Source organism: Myotis davidii, unplaced genomic scaffold, assembly GCF_000327345.1.
Source record: "Myotis davidii unplaced genomic scaffold, ASM32734v1 scaffold946, whole genome shotgun sequence".
Lineage (NCBI taxonomy): Eukaryota > Metazoa > Chordata > Mammalia > Chiroptera > Vespertilionidae > Myotis > Myotis davidii.
The window spans coordinates 1,185,708-1,200,619 of record NW_006297395.1 but is presented as its reverse complement, the minus strand read 5'-3'; the positions used below and the strand labels follow the sequence as shown (position 1 = coordinate 1,200,619).

At 42.3% G+C, this 14,912-nt stretch overlaps 1 protein-coding gene across 1 annotated transcript in view; it reads right to left on the bottom strand.

Annotated features, from left to right (window-relative positions):
• The window catches only part of SPON1 (spondin 1), a 267,507-nt gene that overhangs the window by 154,164 nt on the left and 98,431 nt on the right, over positions 1–14,912 (bottom strand). The window contains exons 4-5 of the mRNA XM_006773190.2: positions 12,471–12,544; positions 5,735–5,857 (exon numbers count right to left, since the gene is read on the bottom strand). Of these exons, the coding sequence (XP_006773253.2) occupies positions 5,735–5,857; positions 12,471–12,544 (197 nt within the window). The remainder of the gene's footprint in view (positions 1–5,734; positions 5,858–12,470; positions 12,545–14,912) is intronic.

Sequence of the window (14,912 nt, the reverse complement as noted above, 5' to 3'; positions counted from 1 at the left end):
GTCGGGGGAGGGTAGGGGCGGGGTTAGGGCGGGGCCACACTAGCACTGTTAATACCCCAGGGTTCTAGAACTCTGTTCAGGCTCAGAGAATGCAAACTTTCACTTCTAAGGATCTCCGCAGAGTAGGTCTTTGCACAGTGGGGAAAAGCTGTTCAGAGTTTGGTATCTGTTGAGGCCATGGTGGTACAGCAGGGCCTTATTAAAAGGTGCTTTGTGTATAAGACATTCGATTTCACTGCAGAGGAGAGAAGCCTGCCTCATGACATCCCTCAGAGGAAGGCGGAAGCGAACCAGGAGTGCTGAGCTTTGATTCTGGTTCTGACACTCTGGCTGTGAGATCTGAGCCCTGAACTTCTTTGTGCTTTTGGTTTTTTCCACCTATGAAGTAAAACTCGCATGAACCGGCCTTAAAACAGATTTCTAAAAAAGTACTCAATTGGGAGTGTTTTAACAGGATTTCACTATTTCCAGATGGCCAGCAGGGATTTATGGCATTACAATAGAGAGGAGATGTCAGAAGTCATTTAGGTCATCTTCCCTAGCTCCCCACACCTGCCCCCTCCAAGAGGAAGGGGTGCACTGGATGCAGAAAGTGCTCTGGTCTCCAAGAGACGGAGCTCCAAAACCATCAGTGTTGGGAGCAAACCATTTTGCATAATGGCCGAGAAGAGCCAGGGCAGATGTGGCCCACACAACAGATGGCTGAAGGCATAAAGGTGTTGCCCAATCCCACATCTGTATGCTCAAGGGCAAGTTATCCAAAGAGAACAGAAGGACAGGCACCCTAAGTTGCTATCTTATATTATTCAGAGGTTCTCAAAGTCATGGTTTACTTTGAGAGAGTGCCACAGCGACCTCTGGGCTCTCTGAGGCCTTTCCAGGGAGACTGTGAGGTGAAACTATTCTCATAACAGTACTAAGATATGATTTGCCTTTTCCAATGTGTTGACATTAACATTGCTGATGGGGAAATAAAGCCAACCCAAAATCCGTTGATGGTGCAAACCCAAGGTGAGTAAAACTATTGGAAGTTAGTGCGGATCAAGGCAGTGGCCTGGAGCTGTAGCAGTAGAGTGTAGTCTTCACCGCCAGAAACGTGCAGCGCACAACAACCACGCACGTCAGTTTCCCCTGAGAATGTCCTTGATGAAACCATATAAATTATTAACTTTATCAAATCTCTGTACCTTTGAGTACACATCTTCCTATTGTACTGTGTGACTAATTGGGAAATATGCGTAAAGCACTTCAACTGCAAACTGAAGTACCATGATTGTCTTGCATAAAAGCACTTGTGCGATTGTTTGAGGTGCAAGCTGGACTGACAAATGATGGTTATTCAGACTTGAGAATCTGGCAGACATTTTCTCAACAATGAAGTGAGCCTGTCACTTCAAGGAAGACACCTGCCAGCATTTGCGGCTAATGATAAAATTCAAGCTTTCAAGCAAAACTTAGAATTTTAGAAAACTTGTATCTGTCACTATGAATTTTATAGCTTTCTAATATTTAAACCCTTTTCTGATGAGACTGGAAGTGGTATAATGAATGTGACTTTTGATACTGTATAATGAAACGTCTCCACTTTTGGATCATCTGCATAACTCAGAACATCAATATTTTCCAAATGACCAATGTGTGATGTTACAAAATCATTCATTTGTATCAGATGTACTCACAGTGCCAAGGAAAGCAGTGCATTTTAGTGCAATAGAATATGAGTTTATTAATATGGTTTTAATATTCTACGTTGTAATTACCCTTTAAGAAAGTAGAGTTGTTCCCTCTCCCCCCAGTCTGAGATTTTGCTTTCCATGGTTTCAGTTTCCTGAGCTCAATCACGGTCCGAAAATATTAAATAAAAAATTCCAGAAATAAGCAATTCATAAATTTTAAATTGCACACCAGTGTGAGCAATGTGATGAAATCTCCCGCTGTCTTGCCCTAGAAGTGAATTATCCCTTTGTCCAGTGTATCCACACTGTGTACATTACCTGCCCGTTAGTCACTTAGTAGCTGTCTTAGTTATCAGATGGACTGTCGCAGTATCACAGTGCTTCTGCTCAGGTAACCCTTATTTTACTTAATAATGCTAAGAATTGTTAAGAATAGTAATGCTGGCAATTCAGATATGCCAAAGAGAAGGTGTAAAGTGCTTCCTTTATGTGAAAAGTTGAACATTTTCAACTTAATAAGGGGGAAAAATCACAATTGTATGCTGAGGTTGCTAAGATTTACTCTAAGAACTAATCTTCTACCAATGAAATTGTGCAGAAGGAAAAATAAATTCATGCTAGTTTTGCTGTCCCACCTCACATTACAGAGCATGATGAGTGCTTAGTTAAGATGGGAAAGGCATTAAACTTTATCATAGGTATGCATGTAGAGGAAGAAACATCCTATATAATAAAAGCCTAATATGCTAAGTGCCTGGTTGTCCGTTCAACCAATCAAAGCATAATATGCTAATGATATGCTAAGGCCACTCAACTGCACATTATGATGTGCACTGACCACCGGGGCAGACAGTCAACCAGTTGACCAGCTGCTATAAGTGCACTGACCACCAGGGGGCAGATGCTCCCACCAGTAGGTTAGCTTGCTGCTGGGGTCCAGCTGATCAGGACTGAGAGAGCTGGGTCAGACACGCCTTAGAGCCCTCTGGTGGTCTCTCCTTGGCTGGCCAACTTCCCGCATTCCTTCTCGGCCCCTATCGTGTACCGGTGGGGTCCCTCAGCCTGGCCTGTGCCCTCTCGCAATCTGGGATCCCTCAGGTTATGTCAGAGAGCTGGTTTTGGCCCAATCCCGCAGGCCAGGCCGAGGGACCCTACTGGTGCATGAATTTGTGCACCAGGCCTCTAGTAGTACATATAAGGATCAGTACAATGTACAGTTTAAGGCATCCACTGGGGGTCCTGGAACATATCCCCTGAGGATAAGGGGAACAACTGTACCATTTGCAGAGTTTTGGTATAGTATCAAAGAAGATTATCTATAATGATCTGAAAAGGTTATTAAAATATTCTTCCCTTTTCCAATTACTTGGGCGAGATAGAATTTTCATCATATATAACAATCCAAAATATAAACCATCGAATGCAGAGGCAAATATGAGAATCCAGGTGTCTTCTATTAAATCAGAGGTTAAAGAGATGTGCAAAAATGTAGAACAATGATACTCTTTTCACTACATTTCTTTTGTTTTGGACATTACAGTTCTTTTCATAAAATATGGTAACATGTAATAAGTTTACTATTGCTAATTCATTGCATGTTCCTTTTCAAAAAGTAAGTAATATTTTTAAATTTCTGTTTTAATTTTTCCTGTGGTGACTATTGAGAGACACAACCCACATAAACAAAAGACTGCGGGAGTCCCCAATAGCTTTTAAGTGTGTAAAAGGACCTTGCCATTAAAAAGCTTGAGGATGGCTGCTCCAAGTTCCTTGCAGAAAAAGCAGCATTTTTGATGAGTAATTAATAAGGAGAGAGGGACTCCGAATTTATCAGTCTGCACTATTGTTGGGAAGCATCAGCATAGCTTAATTGGGCTTAATGGCAAGCATTGGTTATCAAGACAAAATTATCCTTGGAGACGCCAAAGGATAGTCATCTATGGTCAAAGATTGGTAGAAATCACTTTTGATAATATCACATTTTTAAAGCCCTGATTGGACCTTCTCTGTGCCCTTTCAATTAGCTCCAGTCTCCTGAGCATTCAAGTCCTTTTCCTCCAAGGAGGGTCCGGCCCATACTTCCAGCCCACACTCCCTGCTCAGTATTAGCCATGGTGACTAGATGCGAGCTAGAAATCCGCATCCCAGGTCATAGCGAATGCCACTCTGAGCTCAGCAATCAGCACACGGTACTTGGGGAGGCACCAGGCACTTCCAGGCACTGAAAATAACAAATGAGCCTGCCGTGGCTTTTGTCCTGGAGAACTTTGTCTGATGGGAATAAAGACTCCTGAAGAATAATTACAGTATGATGTGATAAATGCTCTTCTGTACATATAGTGACCAAATTTTTCCTGACCAAAAATTAAGACACACTCTGACATCTGTCAATGGAAGCACCCTGAGGGATCGGGAATACATATATTTATTAAGAAACTCCCAACGACTCCACAGACGTTCTGCACAGATTTGTCCCAAAGATCCAGAAACAATGACCTGTGCCTTTTAAATGTGTTTTTTAGTTCTGAGAAATAACAGTGTCAGAATAGAAAAGAGCAAGAGGCTCATTAGGATTACAAAAGATGAGTAATGGACCCCTAACATTTTGCCTCTGGGTTGGTGGATGGGAGGCACTGGGGGAAATCTTTTCCTTCATACTCGTTCCAAGTGGTTTCCACCCCAAGGCAAAGAGCCCAAGTTTGTTCTCGCAGGTCTCCCACACCAGCTGAAGCAGATCAAGCTGAATCCCAGAGTCAAGAAAATGAACTAGTAAGAGGCTCCTAAGATGCAAGCCTTAATTACATGTGGGTAAAAATTAAACAATTGGGCTCTTGATCTGCCAAGAAATGTTGGAGTGCCGTCTGGGTGGGCTGTTTGGGGACCACGGAGCTTCTAGTCTGAACTGGGCCTTCTTAAGTTCTAACCATGTACCCTTTGCTCCCCCTTCCTTTGGGGGCTGACTCAAATCCCTCCCTTTAATCTCTTTCTCCCAGTCCCACTGTTCTTTCCCAGCTGTGGCAACTCCAAAGTGAAATGAACAAGAATCAAACAATAAACAGAAAAAGTGTGCTCAGTGCCACACAGGGACATCCTGCCACCCACCGTTAGAGAGAATGGGCAACCCTGGCCCTTAAAGGCAACCCAAATGAAAGGCAGGGCCAGAGGCCTGAAAACCCCTTTTGGAATCTTGGCTCCACTACTGACATTTGACTGTGGGCGAATCATGACATTTCTCTGATCTCCAGCGAGTTCATCCGCAAAAACTGGTTATTTTTGAGACTTAAATGATACAGTGTGTAAATGGCACACAGTAAGTCCACTCTTCATCATCATAATTGTCACATCTTTTTGTGTGATTATTTGATTAGTGTCTGCCTCCCCACTAATCTCTGAGTTTTATGAGAACATGAGCTGTGTCTTTATTTTGTGTACATTCCATCTCTAGAGTTTTGCACAGTGGCTGGCACTTACTAGGCGTTTGTTGAGATAATTGTGTGAGAAAAGTGAGACTTAAGGGTCTACTTCAAAATAGCAAGTTTGGGGTCTCCCGAAAAGTTTCCTGGATTGGCATTGGCTACCTGGCGCATCGTGTCACAAAGGATACGAAGGTGGTATCTGGAGTCAGCAAGGAAAGGGTGTGCTGGAAGACTACCAGTGCCAGCTGTGGTTAAGGATGCTGCATATTTGTTGGCCTTGGCCTGAGTGAGGAGCAGGTCCCCTTTGCCAGCCATTTCAAGCACAAAGGTGTCTATTGTATCGTTCGTGGACAGAGCCATTTGAGGAGGACTGAGGGTTACTGCCTGTCTGAGCTGGAGATAAGCTGCCTGACCTCAGGAATATTGTTTTAAAGCACAAATAAGAATACACTTAGAACAATGCTATGCAAAGAAGCCAGAAGCAGACCTCTGTCCTGAGGAATTCATTGCGGGGAATGTGCATTTCATGTATCATTTTCCAGGAACGAGCAGACCTAACATACTTCAGCTAGTGTATCCCATCACCAGACAGAACTCTGTAATGCACTTTTCCCAAACCCATAAAGTTGCTGCTCTACTCACGAGGATAATCCTTTGGGTGCGTCTTCTCAGACCAATTCCCATAAAAGGTGAGTCTGTACTTGGCAGTCCCGCAGGCGCAGCAGTCTAGGATTGGCTTGTCTGTCACCCCGTCAAACATGGAATCTGAAACAGGAAGGAAAGGCAGCAAGGTAGGAAACAAATGTGGGTCTTGATCTCGTCCTTAACGCTTGGGGAAAAACATATGAGGTGCAGTTTTCATTGATTAATAACACAGAGAACCAGGTCAGGACTTGGCCTATAAAGGATTCTGTATACCTCTCAGTATGGCAACCACATTCTGTAATCAATCAATCAATCAATAAATTACTTTTGCTCTTATCAAGTGAGGAGACCTGTGGGATCAAGAAGGCAGAATATTTGGGATGGAGATTGTATTGAGAAACCAGAGATAAATCTGACTAAGTTCACTAATCATCCGAGAAATGCAAATCAAAACAACAATGAGGTACAATCTCACACCTGTCAGACTGGCTATCATCAACAAATCAAGAATCGACGAGTGCTGGAGAGGATGTGGAGAAAAAGGAACACTTGTGCACTGCTGGTGGGAATGCAGACTGGTGCAGCCACTATGGAAGACAGTATGGAGTTTCCTCAAAAAACTAAAAATGGAACTCCCATTTGACCCTGTGATTCCACTTCTAGGAATATATCCCAAGAAACCAGAAACACCAATCAGAAAGGATATATGCACCCATATGTTCATAGCAGCACAATTCACCATAGCTAAGATCTGGAAACAGCCTAAGTGCCCATCAGTAGATGAATGGATTAGAAAACTGTGGTATATCTACACAATGGAATACTATGCTGCTATAAAAAAAGAAGGAACTCCTACCATTTGCAACAGCATGGATGGAACTGGAGAGCATTATGCTAAGTGAAATAAGCCAGTCAATGAAGGAAAAATATCACATGATCTCACTCATTCATGGATAATAGAGACCATTATAAACTTTTGAACAGTAATAGATACAGAGGCAGAGCTGCCTCGAACGGATTGTCAAACTGCAGCGGGAAGGTCGGGGAAACTTGGGGGGCAGGAGGGAGGGGTATAAGAGATCAACCGAAGGACTTGTATGCATGCATATATGCATAACCAATGGACATGGGACGCTGGGGGGTGGGAGAGGCCAGGGGATAGTCAAGGGCAGGGGGAAAAAAAGACACATATGTAACACCCTTTGTAATACTTTAAGCAATAAAAAAAATAATAATAAAACTGACTAAGTTATCCATTCTGGGCCCTGGTCTCTTCCCTCACCCCTCCCACAACACGATTTTCCCACCAAACTTTAAGAAGAATATACATGTGTGTGTTTTCTCTAAGAAATATCTCCTGGGGCCAGATTGGCAGGACCAGAAGGAGTTGCTTTGAAGGAGCAGTGAGAACAGAAAGACAGAGACAGAGAGATAAAGGACTGCTGGAAATTATTATTTTTAAAAAGATACGCATATATAATCACATCACTTCTTATCAAGCTTTCAGAGGCTTTACTGGGAGGGGTGGAGGGTGGGAAATATGTTCCGAAGTTCAGGTTTACTTCTGAGCACAGTGGCAGCCAGGAAAAACTGAAGATTCCCTCTCTGCCCCTACTTTTAGCTGTGAATAGCTGATAAGTGGGGAAAGAGAGATTACATGAATAAATTCAGAATTTCCAATTGTCAAGCCCACATCCCTAACTGCGCATTGTTGCCTGTCGTCTCTTTTGCTTCCTGCAAGATGAAAACAATGACTACAGCTGCAACTTGCTTCAAGTGCTTCAGTTTCTCTAGCGGTATTATCATAAATGTTCTTTTTTTTTTCCAAGTTGGACATTTATTCTTAAATATTATATAAAGAGCAAGCGACAAAGAGTACAAAAATCTTTTGAGTGTAAGAAAGAGCATTTTACAAGTGTTCCATATGGAATTCACTGGGTTCGTTTGGTTTGAATATGCAAAATCAGTGATGGGTGGAAGAAGTGCATTCTGGGCTCCAGGATGGAGAAAAAAGGACGAGTTATTATAATAATAACTACACTGTATAGAGTCCTTGTATGTGCTGATTCTTTTCCTCATATAGCTAGGATTGTCCTAGCAATCCTAGGAGGTAAGTACTTTAGTTAACCTCATTTTACAGATCAGAAAACTGTGGCATATTAGGTAACCAGCCCAAGGTCACAGGGTTAGTGAGTGGTGCAGGCAAAACTGGAGCTCAGGTCTTTTTGAGTCTGGAGCCCATGCTCTTTATTTTATTTAACTTTTATTGATTTCAGAGAGGAAGGGAGAGGCAGAGAAAGACAGAAACATCAATGATGAGAAAGAATCATTGATTGGCTGCCTCCTGCATGTGCCCAGACCAGGAATTGAACCATGACCTCCTGGTTCATAGGTCAACACTCAACCTCTGAGCCACGTCAGCCAGGCTGGAGCCCATGCCCTTAATCTCTGCACACTATCTGTCTAGCAAAGACCTTTGGCTGGATAGAGCCACAGTAATACCAATGAGTGAAAAAAAATTTTTTTAAAGAATAGTTTACTGATTTTTTTTTTTTTGAGAGAAACATTGATGTGAGAGGGAAACATCCATCAGCTGCCTCCTACACACCCTCTACCAGTGATCTAGCCTGCAACCTGGGCATGTGCCCTTGACTAGAATCGAACCAGAACCTCCTGGTGCATCAGATGACGCCCGACCAACTGAGCCACACTAGCCAGGGAGAGTGAAAATTCTTCCATGTGTTTCTCTTTTTGCTTTCTCAAATGGAGAATGGTACATTAAAAAATTATTTCTCTACACGGCTCCAGGATTTCTAAACAGTCCTAAAGAAGAGTTCTGAGACCACGCAAAACAGAAATCCCTGTGTGGCTACATTTTGTACACTTGGAAGAGACCAGAGCATTGCCTGTGCTGAAGAACAGGCTCCCACTGCCTCATCCATAGGTAAACCACGTCTGATTCCTGCATGAGCCACTTGGACAGTGGAGGGACAAGCTCTGTTGAATATATTTCAGGAAAGGTAGGATAAATCAGTAATTCCTAAATATTTTTTTTTTTTTTGCTTTTTACATTTCCATTATGACCAACTAAGCTGTGAAAAACTAAATTTGTTTTTAAAAAGGGATTCAGAGCTAAGAGGTACAGGCTGGGGTTTCAATGGTGACTACCAGGCACTGTCAAATGAAGTAGCAATAACCTCTCAAGAAACCAAAATAAGGCAAAATTGGAGTTTTACCTTATCCAAAGGGCTCTCAGGTCTATAGGTGGTAAACTTAACATGTATCCAGGAGTTCAAGGGAATACATTTTACAATAAATCTTTTGAACTTCCAACAGAAAAGAAGCTTCCACTTAAAAAGAAAATTTCTAAGTTTGAAACTAGAAACAGACATATGGTTTCCTACTGAGGACAAGCCTATTGAAAATGAGCCAGGCTTTCAAAGGGTAGTGATAACAAGTGTTAACTTCTCTCCCCGCCTTCTAACCGCAGCAGGGCCTGCAGAATACAGGTAACTTCAGGCCCTGCAGCGTCTCCTGAGCTGCCCTCTCTCCCCATTTCTACTCTCAGTCCACCAACTTCCTTGTCAGCGTTCATCCTTTACTCTCCATAGCCCCTTTCTTCCTTTTCTCATTATCCCTTTTCTCCCGCAGTCTCCTCTCTTCCCTGCTTTTCCCTTTATCTTCCCCTCGCCTTATCGCTCTCCCTTAATTGTTTGTGACATAGATTTAAAGTGAGCCCGTGGATGCATATGTTTATTATGGGTCACCTTTTTGAATATTTTATGTGTCTCACTTAATTGTAAGTAGCTTAATGTTTTCTGTTTCTTTCTTAAAATAACGACTGCCATTGCTTTTTTAGCTGTGCAGGTCTTAATTTTTCCCCTATGCATTAACAGCTTCTACTGGGGGAAAAAAATAATAGATACTTGCATCTCTCTCCCCTTCCCTGATTGATTTGATTGGACTCACCAAAGGATATAAAGGCCTTAATGAAAGAGCTAGAGATAATTAAGTAGGCATACACATTTAAGAGCAATCCCTTTGCTCGATGCTGATGAATTAAAGACTTTCTTAACGTGATCTGCCTGCTAACTGATGAATTTCCTCATGGGTCTGTTGTCTTTGGGGATCATCTACAACTGTATCTAAAGTTCCTACAGCCCATTCATGTAGTACTTTAAACAATAAAGAATTTTAAAAAAAAAGATCCTACAGCCCAGTCCTGCTGGGCTCCCTGCCTCCCTCAGCCCCCTGATAAAGTTGTCATTAGAAAGTGGTGTGTTAACCCTAACTGGTTTGGCTCAGTGGCTAGAGTGTTGGCCTGCAGACTGAAGGGTCCCAGGTTCAATTCTGGTCAAGGGCATGTACCTTGGTTGTGGGCACATCCCCAGTAGCGGGTGTGTAGGAGGCGGAGATGTTTCTTTCTCATCGATGTTTCTAACTCTCTCTCCCTTCCTCTTTGTAAAAAATCAATAAAAAATATTTTTTTAAAAAAGGAAAGTGGTGTTTTAACCAGGTGCGTGTTTAGTCATTATTTTTTTCATTCAATATTAATATTTAAAAATGTATTGTCGACACTATTACAGATGTCTACCATTTCAGCCCCACCTTTACCCACCTCCACCCAGCCCCCTCCCCCTTCCCTCTGGCCATCACCACACTGTTGTCTGTGACTGTGGGCTATGCATATATGTTCTTTGATTAATCCCTTCACCTTCTTGCATCCAGTTCCCCTGGCCCCACTCAGTCTTCTCCCCTCTGACCTCTATCAGCCTGTACCATGTATCCATGCCTAGAGGATCTCTGTTTCAGAAGCAATAACCAATAGAGGTTTGCAATGCCACTTTATTGACACTGTATCTGTAGAATTTGAGCATAGTCATAGCTTAGACAAGGATTAAGTTTTTGGGACATGCACTTAGTTAAGGATTGCTATCAGTATGTGGAGTGTCAGCCAAGGGCCTCCTTAGAACCCTCAAATCTGGGAGTTAAGGTTGTCCTTGATAGTCAAACTCACAAAGCCATCCCCCATCTGTGAGTGTAACCCAAAGTGTGGCCTGTAAATGTGTGATCCTGAAAACCCACAACTCTGACCCACGGGACTTCAATGGCATCTCATGGAGGCAGGGTAGGAGGAATGGGATTGCCCTTTAGAAATTGAGAGCCTCAGTAGTTGAAATGTTCCCTTGTTTGGAGAAAAGCTGAATGGGCATGTGAACAATGAAATACAGGAAAGGAAAGTCCCAAAAGCCACATATGGTGATGCCCACCTGGAAACTGACCAGGGTCCTGACCCAAGGGTTCCATTCTCTGGCCCCTATCCTATGGCAGATATGGCCCTAATGCAGGTATCTAACTTCTCCCCTTTTGCTCTTTCCATGTGAGCATGCAACACAACTCCCCCCATGTAGGATCTAATTTCTGTTCTAGCTCATCTACAGGGATACATATGCTTCAGGATGCTTTGATCTACCGAAGGCAACAGTTCACACTACTGAATTGGGGGGTAGTCCCTTTGACAGAAAGGAAATTGTTAAGGGCATTGGCTCTTAGATTCAAACCCTGCCCTCTGCTGCAAGCTGTATGATGCTGAGAAAGACATTAAATTTTTTCCCACATCAGGCTTCTTATCTATAAAATGGGGATGATGTAATGGTTTTTACCATATAGGGTTGTGCAGATTACCTGCTTAAGGTCTGTGAAGTGCTTAGAATAGTGCCTGACATGTAGCAAGCACTCAAAAAAACCAAAAAACAAAAACCTATTCTTATAATTTTCCCAGAAGACCTTTATCAACCTTTCTTTTTCTTAGTAGTTTATGATTTGCTAGAATTGGAGAGGATTATTTCTTCTCAAAATGCTAATGGCTTGAAATGCAAATAAACTTCTGCAAAAATGAATAGAAATGAGATAAAGATGTATAATTATAGAACATTTTCTATTTTTATTTAGTTCTTTAATGACTTCTAAACACATTCAGATGTTTAAGATCTTCATTTTTTTACAGTAGATTATAAACAAGCTTTCAGATACAGATAATAATAACTAATACTTACAGGTAGCATTTACTATGTGGCAAGGAGGCATGGTACAATTTTAGATGTATTAAGTCAGATGACTAGAAAGGGCAGAGATAGGCTTTAAACCCAGGTCAGATCTGAATCCAGGCCTCTGCCCTGAACTCCCCAGTCTACTTGATCTGGGTGGGCTTTGTTAGAATGCCTTCAACCCATGGAGAGGGCAATGATGAGCTTGCACATCTAAGGACCAGATCCTTGAATGTGGTGAAATCATAAGGCCCATGCCCCCATGGCAACCCCATCTCCCTCTGTGCTTTCCTGGAGAAGGTTCCTCCATATTGTCTGGGTACTACCCAAGTTTCTGTTGGTGATTATTCTGGAAAACCATTAAAACTTCTTGTGCATTCCTTAATTAAGTCCTGTGAATTATTCCAGGGAACCTCTTCAGAATAATCACTGTTTCACAAAAATAAAAAAGACAACACCAATATAAGGTACATTATCTCCTACCCAGGGAACCAAGCTGGGTAATTAGAGCTTAAGGCAGATCCAATTATCCGCAGCACACAGCCAGATTAAAAATTAGAGCTACGTGAGGAAGCAGGACCCAGAGGAACTCAGAAAGCACAATCATCTTAATTCCCGAAGCCAGGTGTTTGGACTGAATAAGCCACCTTCCATTTATTTGGCCCTCTCCCATTGCATGTTCTTACCTTGTTCACAAAGTTTCTTGGTCAGAGAGCCCTCATCTTGAAAATAAATGATGCGTTTCTGTACGATGCTGGCCCTGTAGGGCAAGGAGACACAGTGTAGTGATGAGGATGTCAGTTCCTTGCCTGGCCACTGATAGCTGTGAGGCTTTGGGTGAATCACCTCAACTCTCTGTACCTCAGTATCTTCCTTGGAAAATTGACAGTAATAATACCTACATGATGGGATTGCTATGAGAACTAAGTATGAAACTATATGGTAAGAGCTTAGCACATAACCTAGAAACCACTCAATAAATATTAGTAATAGTATTGGTGGTGATGGTGCTAATATTAAGGGAAGAAAGTGAACTAACAGCATTTTCAATAACTTTTCTCAATGGTTCATTTTACTCTATATCAAGCTATTGAGGCCATTGTAGATCAACGAAATTCAAATAAGATAAGCATGTCAAATGCTCTTCCAGAAGGGGAAAAAAGGAATTTAAAAATATATTTTGATTTGTTCTGAAAATGTCATTCTATATCTTTCCTGAAAGTCTAGACAAAACCGTCTCCTACATTCGGAACAAAGACAACTTCAGCTGTTATATCTCTCTCTTAAACATGTCAAACACAGACTCTTAGAATCTGGAGAGAATATTTCGAGGTTGAAAAATGACTTACTTTTGGCCAGCACATATTTTCTCTTTAATTAGACACGCTACTTCTCCTTTAACCCACCCGGCTACTTATTTTGAGCTGGCTTCACAGAAGTTGAATCTCAAAACCCAGTTCCAGTAATTTGAAAGTCTACTAGGCTTAACGCTGAGACAGTGCCAGTGGATCTCCAGCCATTGCTATTGATTCTCTTTAGCAGTGCTACTCAATCAAAAGGCAATTTTTACTTTGATTTACCCTATTAAACAGGTAAAGGGAGCCCTTGACTCCATCCCAGCTGACCACACTGAACAAGTGATAGAGTCAGCCAATTTGCCATGTGTCACATGATCTCACACCGAGGAATGGGGCCAAGTGTGCACATTTCTGCTGAGTACAGAGGCAGTTTTCTTGCTGGTCTGGGCCTGGGCCAAGATGAGTTTCCAAAGAAACGTCTACTCTACACCCTGTCTTGCATAAAAGGCTAAAATTCAGACTAGTCTACATATGTCTTTTATAGTCTTTCCTCACCCAGGGGAGACAAGATGTTGAAATAAATGAATGAAATATGCTTCCTGTCTACACAAAGCTACTTTGATCATTTATCCATTCTGTTGACCATCAAGCAGAAAGTTTCCTCAGGCCAAGAGAACACTCTTGAGAACACTTACTCTCACCCCAAAGCCAGATAACAAAGCCTTTTATTAGTCAGAATATTCCAGAATGCTTCTCAAAGTGTTTCCCACAGAGAAGGGCTTCAGGGACCCATGTGGAAAGCAAGGAGAAGACCGAGTGGGAAGTATTCCAGGCCCCACATTCTTGCTTCAACCAAAGGCTCTATCCTCATTTCAACCAAAGCAGCATCTTCCCCCATCTGCCTTCTTGTTGAATTTACTGGTATATCTTCAACAAATAGTTATTGGAGGCCCACTTAGTGGCCAGACACTGGCCAGGGACACTGTCATGAACAAGACAGATGGGGTCACTTTTCATTCTGAAAGTTTACAGTACAGTTGGGGGAAAGCATCAAACAACAAAATCCTTACCTAATCCTTTAACACAACTGTGATTAAGTGCTGAATGGAGAAGTCCACAGACATGGGAGAATATAACACAGGGGATCTAGCCAAGCTGGGAAAGGCTCTCCCCAGAAAAGATGGCCAAGCACAGGTTTGAAAGAGAAGGAAGCTAACTAGGCAGTTGGGAGGGAGAAGATAGGGAGAAGGCCTCCTTTGTAAAATCCTTGACGTGGGAGGGTCAGGACTCACTGGAGAATCTACAAATGGCAAACCAGAGAGGTAATGTGAAACGAGCTGGAGAGTAGGCAGAACCACATCATCCAGAGCCTGCAAGGAGATGGCGTTTTACTCCAAGCTTGAAGAGATATTTGAAGAGTGTGTCCTATAGGGTGAGATGATCAAATTTGCTCTTTTGAAAAAACTCTTGGGTCAGAGAGTAAAAATGGGTTGGTGTGTGGTGGCAGTATACAAAGCTCTCATGCCAATCAAATTTTGTCTCAATAATATTCTCTTATCAAAATAGTTTGAAAACCCCGATGCAGAGGATAAATACAAACTTATTATGGTATGTAAGGCTTTTCATAAGTTTCTCCCAAACATCCCTCTGGCTGTATTTATTGCCATTTGATGCCATGCTGCCTGGGTTCCAGACATTGAGAAGTTTATGCCACTTATCTGAACACTTTGTCCACTCTACCAGGTGCTGCCTATGCTGTCTTCTCTCCCAGAATCTCCCCAAACCCACCTTTGCTAGTGTCTATAACAAATAGTTTTCACTTCCTTCCTC